At 65.2% G+C, this 14,899-nt stretch overlaps 1 protein-coding gene across 4 annotated transcripts in view; it reads left to right on the forward strand.

Annotated features, from left to right (window-relative positions):
• The window catches only part of BAIAP2 (BAR/IMD domain containing adaptor protein 2), a 67,975-nt gene that overhangs the window by 43,578 nt on the left and 9,498 nt on the right, over window positions 1-14,899 (forward strand). For all 4 annotated transcript variants that reach the window (XM_036113223.2, XM_036113225.2, XM_078066246.1 and 1 more), the window contains exons 7-12: window positions 9,414-9,566; window positions 11,749-11,973; window positions 12,127-12,328; window positions 12,843-13,044; window positions 13,952-14,020; window positions 14,556-14,718. In XM_036113223.2, coding sequence (XP_035969116.1) covers window positions 9,414-9,566; window positions 11,749-11,973; window positions 12,127-12,328; window positions 12,843-13,044; window positions 13,952-14,020; window positions 14,556-14,718 — 1,014 coding nt within the window. The remainder of the gene's footprint in view (window positions 1-9,413; window positions 9,567-11,748; window positions 11,974-12,126; window positions 12,329-12,842; window positions 13,045-13,951; window positions 14,021-14,555; window positions 14,719-14,899) is intronic.

Here is a 14,899-nt window from a genome sequence, read left to right on the forward strand (position 1 = left end):
CTTTGAAATACGCTTCACGTGGCATGGAAGGGACAGGGGGCGGCTTTGCGCGTAGCCATGTGTACGGCTCTGCCGCTGTCCCCACGCTCCATTTTAGAGGGTTTCCAGCACCCCAGAAAGGAAGCCCCTGCCCATGAGCGGGCACCTGTCCCCCCCAGGCAGCCAGTGACCTACCGTCCGCGTGTGACTCGGCCTGGTCTGGGCATCACGCATGAATGGAGTCCCCACTGTGTGGCCTCCTGCATGTGGTCCCTCACACTCAGTTCTCGAGGTTCATCCACCCTGTGGCCTGTGCAGTGCTTCCTTCCCTTTTACAGCCGTAAACGTGGAGGCTGTGTCCTGAGCAGGGCCTGGGCCCTGGACCCGTGGACCTGCCCTGTGACCAGCCTGCTGGGGGCCGTCGCAAGCACACTTGCAGCTGGAGGGTAGCGGTCGCGGCAGGACGCTGGCCGGCAGGTCCTGCGCCCGGGGTGGGGGGGCGGGCTGGGTGGAGGCCAGACCCGGGGGCTGGCGGCCTTGATGGCATTCGCTCCTGCTCCACGGGGAGCGTGAGACCCCCCCGTGTCCACGGAGCCTGGAGACTGCTGCATCTGGCTCCCAGCCGCCCACACCCCTCAGTGCTCCCTGCTCCGCCCTGGACCCTGGGCCTGTGGACCCAGAGGGGGTTTGCTTCCTTAGTTGGGCAGGGCCGGAAGGGGACCCGGCAGGGGCTCTTCATGCACTACTCTTGCTGTGCTGGAAAACTGGGGGCCCTTTTCTTCCTGCACGGGGTTTCCCTGCAGTGCCCCAGTTGGCGAGCTGGCCATGTCCACCCTGGCCTCCTGGGGCTCCTCCTCAAAGATGTGCAACTGCTCTTTCTTCCCACGTCTGAGGGTCACCCCCTGACCAAGGCCCCCCCGTGCCCGCAGCACGGCCAGGTCACGTCCCCTCCTCCCTGGCCTCCTGCCGTACAGCAGCGCCTGTCACCCACCTTGTGGCTTGCAGATGCCTGGGCTGGCCCCGCCCACCCATCCCCGCCCCCGCCCGCCCGGCCCCGCCCACCTGGTCCGGCCCCGCCCAGCCCCGCCCCACCCGGCCCCTGCTGTGAGGCCCCGGGCTGTCGGATCTGGATTGCACCCCTGGCTTTGTCCCTTACAAGGGGTGTGGTCGCAGCGGGCTCCAGGCGCTTGCACAGCCTGCCTGCCCATTTACGAGGTGGGGTCCTTCCCTCCCGTGCTGATGCTGACCTAGTGGGATTCCCCTCTCTCTTTCATGCACCTGCTCAGAACCTTCTCCTCTGGCCACCTTTTGGTCTTCTGCTTCTCCAAAATTCTCTTCCTTCTCTGTTGGATCCAGAACTATCCAAGGGTTTTATTGTGATTTCCCCAAGTCACTGAGCTCCTTCCAGGGAGGGCTGGGTCCTGTGTTGCACACATGTCCCGTGTGGTGCCCAGCCCGGGGTGGCCGCACAGTGACATCCAGGATGTGCCCGATGATTTCAGTTTCCTTTCTTGAGGGTGGAAGCAAAAGGACTGTTGAACCACCATGTGGAACTCCGAGAAGCCGGGCCAGGACATCCTCAGAGCCCCACGCCCGGGTCTGTGCTGGGTCAGATGGGCTACCTGGTGCGCTCCGAGCTGGCGGGAGGCCCGCCAGCCACCTGTCCGGGGTGGATGTTTCTTTTGTTTTTGTTTTTTTTTAAGGTTTTTTTTTTTTTTTAAGATTTTATTTATTTGAGAAAGAATGAGAGAGAGAGAGAGCATAGGAGGGGGGAGGGCCAGAGGGAGAAGCAGACTCCCTGCTGAGCAGGGAGCCCGATGTGGGACTCGATCCCGGGACCCTGCAATCATGACCTGAGCTGAAGGCAGACGCTAAACCGACCGAGCCACCCAGGCGCCCCCGGGATGGATGTTTCTGAGCCGCCCAGTGGCCTTGCTGAGATGCCCGCCTGCCTGGGTGCCTGTGGGCCCTTTGGCACGTGGGGCTGCCCGTGCTGGTGGCTGCAGGCCTTACCAAGCCGGCCAGGAGGCGGGGTCTGACTTCTGTTAGGGGTGCAGCTGCCGGCCTGGCAGGGCCACGGGGGCCTTTTGGAGTGACCAGCCTCCTTCCACAGCCTGCTCCCTGGGATAGGGGTTTTTGCCCTAGAGCTGAGGTCCTGTTGGAGACCCTTCGGTGAGGAAGAGTGAGCCCTCCTCTTGCTACCTCCTTCTCGGTTTCCTGGAGCACCTGGCCCCAGCTCTACCACAGTCCTGCGGGCTGTCCCCGTGGCCGCATGTACCGTGTGCTCCGAGCTCTTCACTCCTGTGTGTCTCCCTGCACAATTTGCAGGGGCTTGAGCATTGTCCCCAACCCTGAGGAAGAGCTGGGAGAGGCAGATGGGCCCACATGGTGTTACAGGGGCAGGAGGTGGGATCCTGACCTGTGTGGGCTCCTGGGGCCGTACCCTTGGGCTGAGAGGAAGAGAGTAATGACCCCAGGGAAGGGGAGTGACCTGGGCTCCAAACACAGCTGCTGGCCTTTCCCCTGCTCAACTCCTGGGGGCTCTCCTCTCCGCAAGGCCCCTCACTGGGGGCGGGGGAGGGGGGCCTGGGCCATATGCTGCCTGGTGGGCTGTGTGTGCAGGTGGAAGCAGGTCCCGCAGCCCGTGACTCATACGGGGGCCCCTCCCGGGGGTCCTCAAGCTGCACCAAAGCGTCTGCCCTGATGGGCCCCTCCTGGCAGAGCAGGTGGCAGGCGGCATGCCCAGACTGCCCGAGCCTGGGCGACTGGCTTTCTCACGGGTGGACGCTATGGCCAGGAGGCTCCAGCATGTGGTTTCAAGCATGGGTTTGCTTAGTGCCATGGAGAGGTGGGTGGTCTTTCATGAGACTCGATTGCTGGGATCCCCTGTGTGTCTTCTAGAGCCCCCAGCCCACATGTGCTCCCTCCCAGACTTGAGCTTTGTGTGTGCAGAACACTTGCTGGGGAGAGTGGTGAGGCTACCCGCCGGGCAGGGGCCAACCCTCAGAGCTCCTCGGGCAGCTCTGTGCCTCCCAGAGAGGCCGACTGGTCAAGGGCACCCACACACCTTGTCCTCCCCCAAGGCCTCTGAACTGTGTGGCCAGTGGCCAGGTGGTGCCAGGGCAGGGGGCCTGCCCATGGAGTGGAGCTGTTTAGAGTAGAGGAAGGTAAAGTTGATCAGACCTGCCCCAGAGAGAGCAGAAGACCGAGAGTGTCCGTCAGTCCATCAGCGGTGGGCTCCCTGTGAATGGGACTGGGTCAGAGCTGGCCATTTTCAAGAACTGCCGGTAATTGAAACTGTGTTTTGGGATTTCCATGAAGAGAACTGATTTTGATTATAGGTCAGGGAACAGGCACTCAGAGGCATTTGGGGCGCTAACTAGGACAAGGGTTGCGTCTGGAAGTAGGGAAGGCACCACGTGCTGTTCCCAATGGCCAAGGCCGCTCCCCAGACCTCCAGCTCCACACCCACGGCAGTGCCCGTCCGTGTGGAGGGCGCCGTAGGGCACGTGGTCGGTGGAGGACATGCTGTGTGTCTGGCGGGGTGGTAGGCCTGGTTTGGTGACCCTGTCCCTTTGGCCCTCGGCATGTCCACTGGGCCTGTGTCCCCTTCCCCAGGCACGTGGTGTGAGCGGTTCCACTGTGGCCTTTGTCAGGGTTCTCAAAACTTCTGGGTGATTCTGAAGGGCAGCCAGTCCCACTGGGCAGCTCATGGTCCCAGGGCTTCTGAGTGGCTGGTGTGGAAGTGGCAGATCCTGTAGGGCCCAGGTGACAGTGTCGCCTGTTTTTATTTCATTTGTCCCCAGCCCTGGCCCAGCTCTGACTAGAACAGGACTGAGCACAGACAGAGGAGACCTCACCCTTCAATGGGGGGTCATGACTGATAGAAAATCCAGGGATGCACGTTGGGGGTGCGGTAGGCTGGGGTCGCGGGGAAGCAGTGTGTCCCTCCCAAACTGTATGCGGGCTCCATACGCTGAGAGAGGGGCTGCCGAGACCCCAAGTGTTTCAAGGCCCCAGAGGCAGAGGGGTGGAGCCCGGCCCGGGGTTACCCAGGTGTGGGCCCAACCTGCTTGCCCGAGCACAGTGGGCGGCGGCCGTCTGGGGTTCTCAGGCAACCTGGCCCTTGGAGCCTCTGATCCGGGCAGGGTCTGGCTGTTGGGAAGAGCAGCGGGTGCTGGGGGCCGCGGTTGCCGGGGTGCTCGGAGGTGCAGGGAGCGTCCGGCCAGGCCCAGGTCCCTCTTCCGTTCCCTCCTCCCAGGCCACGCAGCCCCGGCTGGCTGGTTGTGCCGGCGGAGAGTGGTCCAGCGGGTTCCTGAGCCTCCTCAGAGGCCGTGGGGCAGGCCTCCCCGTGGCGGCAGTGGGCTCTCCTTGGGGCCTTCAGTCACTTTGCTTCCCCTCCCTGGGCTCGTGTGTTCCAGAAAGCACACGCATCCAGATCCCCAGTCTGAGAAAGGGGGAAATTTGTTTTATTTAAAGGGATGTGTAATTAACAAAACAAAAACAAAATAACCATAATTTAGATCTTCAAAAAAGGTCATGGCAGAGGCTGGTCCCGTTAACGTGTGGAGTTTGATGCGGTGCTGGTGGTTTGAGCCCTTTAGGTAGGTGCCTCCTGTTCTTGTTTAAAAAGCCCTTCTACCCCGAAGGCGGTCTGTGGACAAGTCCACCGGGTGTGAGAAACGAGAGTCCACGGTGCCCTCCCGGAGCCTGTGTGCCCAGAGGTGGCATCGGGGGGCACGGTGTTCCCGGGGCGGCTGGGGGAGGATGACGTTCTGCCCCTTCGAGCCTGTCGGGCCACCTGGGCCATCTCAGCTCCCACTTCTCCGGATGGAGCTGTGCACGGGCTGCGGCCTCGGCGCCGACTTGCACGGCCCGTGAGTGACTTGGGGCATCTTGGGGCGTCAGAGAGGCAGGAGTCGGGGGGCGGTGTCGGGCGCGCTCTCCTCGCCGTCTCACACCCAGGCCTGGCTGCGGGAAAATGTGAAAAAAGCAGCCCTTGGTTTTCGTAATTTGTTGTAGTAATTTAATAGTTTTTAAATAATATATCTTATTCGAAGACACCTAGAGCGTTGCTTTGACCCGTGATCACCGTGAAAATATTAGTGAGACGTGTCATGTTCTTTTCTGTTAAGTGTACAAAATCAGCCGTGGATTTTGCACTGCAGAACCTCCATGGCCACGGGAGGCCAGGGCGGCCGTGTGGGGCCGTGTCGGGCTGTGCCAGTGTGGGTGGTGTGCTTCAGCCCCTCCGCTTACCAGAGGACCCGAGACCCAGAGGCCTTTGCAGCTCAGCAGGGGTCACCTGGCAAAGCGGGTGCTGAAACCCAGCTTCTGATTTCCTCCAGGCCCAAGGGGCAGAGCTCCCCCAGCCCTGGGGGTGTGGGTCTCTGAGGGCTGGCATGCACCCTGGCAGCCACCCAGGGCCTTGGCTCAGGTTTGCGGAGACCCATCCCCTTGGGTCTTGGGGACATGCTGATCTGTGGGCCTTAAGCCTTTGTCAGAGCATCTGGCCCACTAGTGAGGACCTAAGCGGCCCCCCGCTCTTTTCCTGGCCCTCTGGGCACATGGGACAGTGGGCGTGGAAGGGTCCTCAGGCAGGGCGTCTGCAGTTGGGGTCTGCTGGTCATAGACCCCCTTGCCGATCTAATGACAGCTCTGGGCCCTTTTGCAAGAAAATGGGAACCCCAGGGCTCAAGGAGCTGAACGGCCAGCCCTCCCACCACATGCCTGTGGGCAAGATGGGACAGTGGTCCCAGCCCTGAGTCTTGCTCAGGCCTCTCAGGTTTAAATGAAATTTTAAGGGTTCTCCAATCCACTGAGCTGCTGCCGTGGCCCCCCACCACGTCCACGGCGCCCCCCCGCCACGCCCGCGTCCCCGGAGATGGAGGCTGGCTGAGGCTTCATCCGCTGAGCGGTGGCGGCGTTCCTGTTCTGTGCCTGGTGTGGGGTCCATCCCACCAGGGAGGGGACACGGGCCTGGTCAGCAGGTAGCCAGTCACCGGATGCGACGTGAGTGTCAGATTTTTGCCGTCCTTTCCTGAGCATCGCAGCCCGTGGGGTTCCTTCGTTGTGTCCTGGGAATAATCGTTCCCAGCAGTGACAGCTGAGGGCCAAGAATTACGCTCTCATTCATGAGCTGCGGGGACCTGAAGGGGCAGCACCGGGTTCTTGAGAAACGTGGGAACGCCCCGCCGCGGCCTTATCAGACGAGGGAAAGCAGAGTGCTCGTTTGTTCTTGGACGCCCCTCCCCGCTCTGAGTCACCGCTTGCCTCGGAGAGGAGACATATGTTCTGATCACTTTTGTCTTCTCGGATTACAGGGCTGTTCAGCCCAGGGTGACTAAGTGGGAGCATTCTGGGGTCTTAAATGCTCTCAGCTGGGTGTTTCTATAGCGCGGTCACCATAGCACCGCTGAGCCGGGAGCAGGAAAGGCGGCGGAGGGTGGGAGTGCGGAGCCAGCCACAGCGCCCACCCGCCCGCCCGTCTGCGGCAGGGACAGGCTCGGGGCCATTTCCAGCAGCTCAGTCATGGGAGGTGCAGGGCCAGGCGGTATTCTGTCCTCTGCACTTTTCCGGAGAGCTCCAGCACTCCTCCACGTTTGGGGTGTGGGTGTCCTTGCCCACAGAGCAAGCCAGCGTGGCCCGGGCCCTGTGGGTGGGGCGTCCTCCACTCCCCGTCCCCCTCGAGGGGTGAAGTTCCTCAGTTGGTCCACGTTTCCAGGATCTGCCCAGTGAAGTTGTGGTCTCTCTCTGCAAGGAGCTGCATCCAGGAAAAGGAGGTCAGGAAAGCCGGCTGTCATTCCTCCACAGAAGTGGCAGCCCCGTGTCCCAGCTGGTGAGGGCAGTGCCCAGGCTGGGGTGCTCGGGGCAGCTGTACGGCCCGGGGGCCCGTGGTGGAAGCTGTCCGCTGCCCCTGGTCCTCACGCCCCACCCAGGGCCGGCTGCCCCGGGGCGTAGCTCAGAAGGCTCTCCCGCCCGCTCCCCAGGAAGCGTGGTCCCCGGGGGGTCGGGGTGCCCCCCCCAGCTCCTGCCAGGGCCCTGCTCTCCACCTCAGTCCCGTTCCCCCCGAGACCTGCACTGCTCCCAGCCGTTTTCGGAGCTTGTTTGAGTAAATGGAAATCTTAAAAATAAAACACCACTCCCCCCTCCGCCCCCCCCGCCCCCCGGCACGGGAGGCTGACAGACCCTGCTAATGAGGCCAGCGCCCTGCCCCGCACGGGCCCAGCGCTGCTTTCTCTCCACTCCTGGGAGCGGGGAGCGCTGCCGCGAAAGACATACCACAGCCTAAAAACCCAGAAACCACGTGCGGGTCAGACAGCGGGGCTGGCTCGGGGGCTGTGCGTGCTCAGGGTGAGCAGACCCAGGGGGCCCCGTGTCCCGGTTTCCGCCCTGTCCTGTGCTAACCGTTCACAGTGGCCCCTCTCCTTCAGAGTCCCCACTAGGTGACATTTGCTGTGGAGGCCAGCACTCTGGGCGAACTCCCTGCACGAGACCGCAGCCCCATCTCCATGCGTTAGCTCTCGCCCAGGCTTGCGGTCTCCACATGCCTGGCCCACCCCCAGCCCGCCACCGTCCCGGGCCTGGCCACTGCTGAGTGAGTGGGGATGCTAGAGCAGCCCCCAGAGACAGGGGGACGTGGTGGCACAAGGAGAGGGTGGATTGGGAGTCTCCCTGGGGGCTTAAAGCCTCATCTTCTGGAACCTCACAGGAACTTCTCCTTAGGGGGCTCTCGGGCACCGAGCTGAGCCGAGGAAGGCGCCCTTGCTGTGGGCCGCGTGTCCCTGACAGGCCCCTGGGGAAGGGTGGGATGGTCATGGATCAGAGCACATCAGCACTGGGGCCCTGGGGGTGTGCGTGCCCCTTCCAGGCCCTTCCATCCAGAGGGTGCTCTGTCCTGGGCCTCTGTGCTCTGCTGTCCTCCCAGGCGCTTCGTGGGGCTTGTGGGAGGGGGTGTGGGTGTGAGCGGCCCCCTTGGCAGCCCCCCTCTTCCACGGCCACCACTGGATTCCTCCCCGTGAAGCTCAGCCTTGCCCACTGTGCTCCCCCCCCCCCCCCGGCCCCCAGGGGCACCGCCCAGCTCCAGGCTTGCTCGCCCACTTCCTGGAGTAGCTGTAGGGCGGGGAAACCGTGCGGGGCGGAGGAGGCAGGGCTGGGGGAGCAGAGCAGAGAGCCCGCCAGGGGGGCCTCTTACTTGTGCCCAGACCTCTCTCCCAGGCTGGCGGGGCTTGCTCCCCAAGAGCCATCCTGGGTCCCCTCAGGCCCACCGGCGGCGGAGCCCGCGGCTGCCTGGGAGGCCCAGGGCCTGCTCCTTGAGGCTGTGGCCTCGGTGCGGCTGCGGCCTCGGTGCGGCTGCCGGCAGTGGGCGGGCTATTTGGAGCCCCTTTTAAGCTGCTGTCTCCAAGGGGGGCAGTGGAGCTCAGGGTGGTGAGGTGGGTGGTGTGCACAGGCAGAGGGAGGGGGCCCTGAGTTTTGGTGGCAGGGCTGGGCAGGCCTGGCCTTGGGGTAGTGTGGCCACTTCCCGCTGGCTGAGCCCGTGCGCTGGTGGCCAGTTGGGGACAAGCCACACCCACAGGCTGGTCCTTGGCCCTCCAGCTGAGCGCTGCCGGGCAGGGAGGCAGCAGGAACAGCCTGTTCTGCGCGCCCACCTCCACTCAGCACCGCCCACCCACGCTGAGTCAGAGCCGGTGCGGGAGGCGCCCCTCGGGGCAGGGAAGACCCCAAGGCCACAAAGACCAGCCCCGGCAGCAGTGCCTCCCCGTGTGGGCAGTGGCCCCGAGTGTGGAGGGGAGCAGCCGGAAGGGGCTCCCTTCAGAAACGGCCAGGACCCCGCAGACCCCATGACACACACACTGACGGGGCTCTGCAGAGCCCCGCACTGTGTGTCCTGCCTCCCTGTGATGGCTGCCTACAGTCTTGAGGGTGCTTTGTTACCAAAAGTTTCCAGCCTGCAAAGTCAGAACGTTCCAGCGGGCCCGGGCGTCAAGCAGTGTCTCCTGCATTCTCTGCCCACCCCCGCAGGATTGGGGTGTGAATTAGTCATTCGCAAACACATCGTGCCGGGCGAGCTTTCCTGGTCCACCAGCAGGGTGGTTTCAGATGCCTGGAATCTGGATCCACGGGAGGTGCCACGATGCCACCAGGCCTCATAATCTGCCAGCATGGTCCACATGTGTGTGGCTGCTGGGGCAAGAGGGGGCAGGGGTCGGGGGACACGAGCTCCCAGGGGGACAGTGGCCCAGTGGGGCATGGGGTTGCCCTGCTGTCACTCTGCCCGTGCCCTCTTGGCCCAAGTGGGTCGTCGCCAGGCCCCACCCGTGGGCCGGCCGGACGTGCGCTTCGCCCCTCGTGGGGCTGCCCAGAGCTGGGCGGGATCCCTGTGTTGCCCTGTCAGCAGCTCGTGTGTGTCCCCCACGCTCTCCCCCCCCCCCCAGTACATCGACGCAATCAGCAACAAGCAGGGTGAGCTGGAGAACTACGTGTCGGACGGCTACAAGACGGCCCTGACCGAGGAGAGGAGGAGGTTCTGCTTCCTGGTGGAGAAGCAGTGCGCCGTGGCCAAGAACTCTGCCGCCTACCACTCCAAGGTGAGGTCTGCTGGCCGTGGGCCCTCGTGTCCCTGGTGGCCATCGGGGGCGTGTCCATTGTTGAGCTGTGTTGAAAGGAACACCGTGCATTTCAGATTCCCCCGGGGACAGCGTTCTAGTAGGAGAGTCACCGGGCCAGACGCTGCGGACGTCTCGGAGACTTTGGTTAGAAATTGCTAGCGCTGTTTTGAGGACAGTGGCAGGAGGCTGGCTCCTCGGGGAGGGCTGCAGTGCCAGGGAGCCCCTCGTAGAGGGTCTGGAGGAGCCCCTGTTCAGAGTCCATAGTCGGGAGCTGGGGAGGGAGCAGATCTGTCCGCTGGAACGTTCCAGAACATTCCAAGAGCTCAGCAGATGAAGCTAGGCAGCTGAGTTCACGTCCTTTTTCCATAAAGGGGGTCTGCGGATCAGCGGGGTAGGTGCACGTTCACACACGTGTGCTTGATGGGGGACGTGCTCTGCGGTCCCCACGGTCTGGGCTGCGTAGGAGAGAGACGCCCTCCCTCCGCAGAGTGGCTCTGCCTCCCGGGCCTGCCTGAGGGCCCGCTCCCAGGTGCGAGGCAAGGACAGGGAAGGACCTGCGTCCCCTGTGGGAGCAGCCGCCGCGGAGCCGCCGTGGAAGCGGCTGTGAGCTGCGGAGTGGGGGCGGCCACACGGCCCGCACAGTTCTCGGCAGCGCTGCGGTGGGCGGCGGCGCCCTCTGGCGGCAGCCAGGCCCCACGGCAGGTCACAGGGAGGCTGCGGGCTCCTTGGTGCGGCAGGCGGCAGAGAGGGCAGGAAAGCCATTGTCACTGCGAGAGGTGAGAGCTGACCTCCCAGGGAGCTGGATGCAGCCCTCCCAAGCGGATCTAGAGAGGCCCAGGGCCGGGGCACCAGGGCAGGACCCCCCAAGGCTCTTCCCTGCAGCAGGCCACCAGGCATCTCCCCGGCAGGTGGGTCCTAGCCCCAGCGACGCGGGTCATCACCAGGTGGGAGCCCTGGGTTGGCTGGTCAGCCCAGCTGCGGAGCCCTTCCGAGAGCCACACCCTGACCCTGCGGGTGCCCCCGTGTGGTGCTGGGTCCCTGTGGCCTTGTCACCACCACCCAGACCTCTCGACCAGTCATCTCAGCCAGGGTCCAGGTTAACATTTTGGGTTTGGGCCGTAGCACGCAGGAGCAGCCCCAGATGTGCGGAGGAGCAGATATAGCTGGGTTCCGGTCAAACTTCGTTTATAAAACAGGCGGCCGGCGCCCGGGCCACGGTCTGCTGGCCCCTGGTCTCACCCAGCACGCAGTGGAGGGTGTGGCCTGCTCACAGGGCCTTTTTCTAGCCTCTTCCACGTCTCCCACACAGATGCCCCCTCCGTGCCCAGACACAGGTCAGAGTGGGGAGAGGCAGGGAGGGCCGGACAGCCCCTCGGAGGTCTCAGGGACAGTGATTGCCCCGAGCTAGGGAGCACTCCGCCCACGGTGACCGCGTCTGCTACAGGTCAGGTGGACGCTTCGGCCAGACAGGAGGGAGGGCACAGCTGCCCCCAAGCCCTGGACAGGCCCATGAGGTGGGCACCAGACCCCAGCTGGGCTGCAGGGAACCTCAGGCTGGCGCCCCACTCGGCTGTCCCTCATTCTGGGATTCCTCGCCAGACCCGTGGCTTCGTCATGTTTTGTTAGGCCCCGTGCTCGTCCGGCTAGCTGCGCCCTGGGCACACCCCGGTGCGCACCGGAGGGACAGCTGGGCTCTCGGGCCCCTGGGTTGGGGGCGGGGGCAGTTGTCACCTTGCATCTACCCGGTACCGCATGATGGGGTCTCGCCTTCCTGCACCCTCCCGCAGCTGGGCCTGACCGCGGCTCAGGACCCCAGGATGACGCTCTCCCCAGGACCTCATGGTTGCCCATGGAGCGTCTGTCCCTTTTTCCTTCTTTGGCGGCCCCCGACTGGGTTGGACCTTCATTTTTGTCTCAGCCCGGCTGGCCCCATGACTGCATGGCTTACGGCAACAGCCTGCCTCTTTCCCAGGCCGGGGGTCAGGGACCCCCGGGGCCCCATCTGGCTGAGTCACCAGCTGGTGTGGAGCAGCCGTGAGCCTTAGGCAGGTGCGCCCCTCCTGAGTGGGGGCGTGTGTCCGGGGCCGGGCCCTTGTGGCCCTGCGGGGACGGCCCCCGCTGCGTGCCCGGCCCTGAGCCCGTCCTGCGTCCCCTGCTTCAGGGCAAGGAGCTGCTGGCACAGAAGGGCCCCCTGTGGCAACAGGCCTGCGCCGACCCCAACAAGATCCCGGACCGCGCCGTGCAGCTGCTGCAGCAGATGGCCGGCAGCAACGGCTCCGTCCTCCCCAGCGCCCTGTCGGCCTCCAAGTCCAGCCTGGTCATCTCGGACCCCATCCCGGGGGCCAAGCCCCTGCCGGTGCCCCCCGAGCTGGCCCCGTTTGTGGGGGTGAGTCCGCGGCCTCCAGCAAGCTTTATGGGTGTGGAAGGATGGCCCCCACGCTTGCACCGGGGAGGCCGGGGTGAGGGGTCCCCACGCCGGCCTCGCCTGACCAGGCCCTCCCGCGACGCCACCCCCCCACCCCCCGCCTCTTCTCCACAGCGGCTGTCTGCCCAGGAGAGCACGCCCGTCATGAACGGCGTCTCGGGCCCAGATGGTGAGGACTACAGCCCCTGGGCCGACCGCAAGGCCGCCCAGCCCAAGACCTCGTCTCCTCCACAGTCCCAGAGCAAGCTGAGCGACTCCTACTCCAACACGCTCCCCGTGCGCAAGAGCGTGGCCCCGAAGAACAGCTACGCCGCCAGTAAGGGCTCGGACGTGCCCCCAGCCCCCAGCTGTCACACCATACCCGAGGGGAGGTGGGGGAGGCCTCCCTCAGAGCCCCGAGCGTGTGCGTGCCCTGGTGCGGCCCCCTTGGGCCCCCGGTGAGATCTCTGTCCTGGAGCCTCGGGCTTTGCCTGGCTCCCCTCAAGTCGAACACGATAGGGCGGGGCTGTGCCAGGACATCTGGGCGCAGCCTGTGAGGGGAGCACGCGGGCGGTGCTTGGCAGGGCTGTAAGGGACAGTGGGACAGCCCCCCTCCCCTGGCAGGTGAGGGTCTGCCGATGAGCACGTGGGAAAGCTGAGGTCCAGGCCCAGAATGCCCCGCAGCTGGTGAGCGGTAGGTCTGCAGCTGGATCCGCCTCTGCAGCATCTGGGTCCTGCCCAAACGAGCGTCCCCCTCCAGGCCCGCCCGGGGCCTTCTAGCACCTACCCGTCAGGCTGAGCTGACAGGAGGACAAGCACGTCCCCTCATTCCTACCCTGTCGTCCCGACAGCTGAGAACAAGACCCTGCCGCGCTCCAGCTCCATGGCGGCCGGCCTGGAACGCAACGGCCGCATGCGGGTGAAAGCTATCTTCTCTCACGCGGCCGGGGACAACAGCACCCTGCTGAGCTTTAAGGAGGGAGACCTCATCACCCTGCTGGTGCCTGAGGCCCGCGATGGCTGGCACTACGGGGAGAGCGAGAAGACTAAAATGTGAGCGTCCTCAGGCCGCCCCCCTCCCAGCCAGCTGTCGGCCCGGGCCTGGATCGCCGGACTCCTGACCCTGTGGCCCTCAGACGTCCTGGCGGCTCGCGTCCTTTCCAGACTGACTATCCCGCCGTGGGTTTTCAGTCGTCAAATCTCGGCGGCACAGACCGTCTCTCACCAGCCCATCACCCTCACCACCCGCGTCACCCACTTGGCCCAGAGCCCCGCACGCACACGCCGCGGCCCGTCTGGCACCTACCTTCCCTGCTGTCGGGTGTGCGGCTTCCCAGTTGGCAGAGGCCAGCCGTCCACCCCAGGCCTTCTGCTGCCCAGTCTCCTCTGATCAGCCTGTGTGCTGGGCCATCGGGTCACAGGGCCTGTGTCTTCACGGCTTAATTTAACCCCTGTGGCCCCGAGGTTCTGCCAGCCTCTCGTTCTCGAGCCACCGCGGGGCTGCCCTGGTCAGGAGCCGCCCCTTCCCCTGAGCACCACTGTCGTCTGGAGGTGGCTGGTGGCGAGATGGAGACTCGCAGCCCCTGCCTGCTGTAGCCAGGGACGGAGGGGCTGGACGCAGCTTGGCTCCCGCCTCCGGGCGGCCGCCATCTGGGGAGGGGGTGATGAGCAGGGAGAGGCTAGGCCATGTCCTTCCCAAACGGCACCCCTGCCTGCTCTCCAGGCCGCTGCTCTGCTTTGTCGGTGCAGCCGGAAACCGGCCCTGGCCGCCGCGGACGCGGGAGCTCTGCCGGCGGTGCCCAGCCTCCCGTCCAGGCCCGTTGTGTGCCCGGGGTGCGGGCTGGGGTCTGCTGTTTCTCCGAGCGCCTGCTTGTGCTCGCTAGACAGACGGCTGCAGCCAGGCCGGGGAGCCGGGGGCACCTGGGCCCTGGCGCCCTCTCACCTGTGTTCTCTTCTCCAGGCGGGGCTGGTTTCCCTTCTCCTACACCCGGGTTCTGGACAGCGATGGCAGCGACAGGTTGCACATGAGGTGAGCGTGCTGACCCAGGCTGCTGGCCCTTCGCTCTGGAAAGGTTGCCATGAGAACAGGGCGCTGTGGGTCTGTGAGCCGCCCCCACTCTCTGCTCAAAGGGCTTGGCCGGGCTCTGGTCCCCTCCCGCCCGCAGTGCTGCCCCCCCACCCGGCATGCTGCGTGTTGAGGTTCCTGGGGGCTGTGGGTGCAGGCCGCTTTGTGAGGAAGGTCACCGGGTGCTCTATGGGGTGGGGCTTCCCTTGCCCCCTCACTGGGCCCGGGCGCACACCCTGCTGTCGCCTCCCTTGGGCAGGGTGTGCGGGGCCCCAGAAGGGGCTGAGCGGCGCCGGGAGGCCTGGGGTCAGAGTGGGGTGCACGGGCTTTAGGAATTTCCTGCCGCCACACCTTCAGGCCCGGTTCCACTGGCTCGGTGAGGCTGCAGCCCCTCGTTAGGCCTTCTTGAAGGGTCTGAGGGAGGCGTGGGGAAGGTGGAGGGTTGGATGGGGTCCTGGGGGCCGGGGTTGAGCCAGCCCCTAAGCCCCTGCCCCCACAGCCTGCAGCAGGGGAAAAGCAGCAGCACGGGGAACCTCCTGGACAAGGAGGAGCTAGCTCTCCCGCCCCCCGACTACGGCACAGCCTCCCGCGCGTTCCCTGCCCAGGCAGCCGGCACCTTCAAGCAGAGGCCCTACAGCGTGGCTGTACCTGCCTTCTCCCAGGTGAGCGCCGCGGGAGGGGCCCCAGAAGCGGCTCTACTGAAGGCCAAGGTGGTCCCGCTGCCTGGCCTTCCCTCCGGCTGGGGCATCGGTGGCCTTCAGGCCTCCCACCTCGTGGGGAGCCTGGGCATCGGGGAGGACTTCGTGTCCAGGAGCCCCCTCCCTGAGGCTCTTGGGCTCCGGC

The sequence above is a fragment of the Halichoerus grypus genome, chromosome 2 (genome assembly GCF_964656455.1).
Source record: "Halichoerus grypus chromosome 2, mHalGry1.hap1.1, whole genome shotgun sequence".
NCBI classification, from domain to species: Eukaryota; Metazoa; Chordata; class Mammalia; order Carnivora; family Phocidae; genus Halichoerus; species Halichoerus grypus.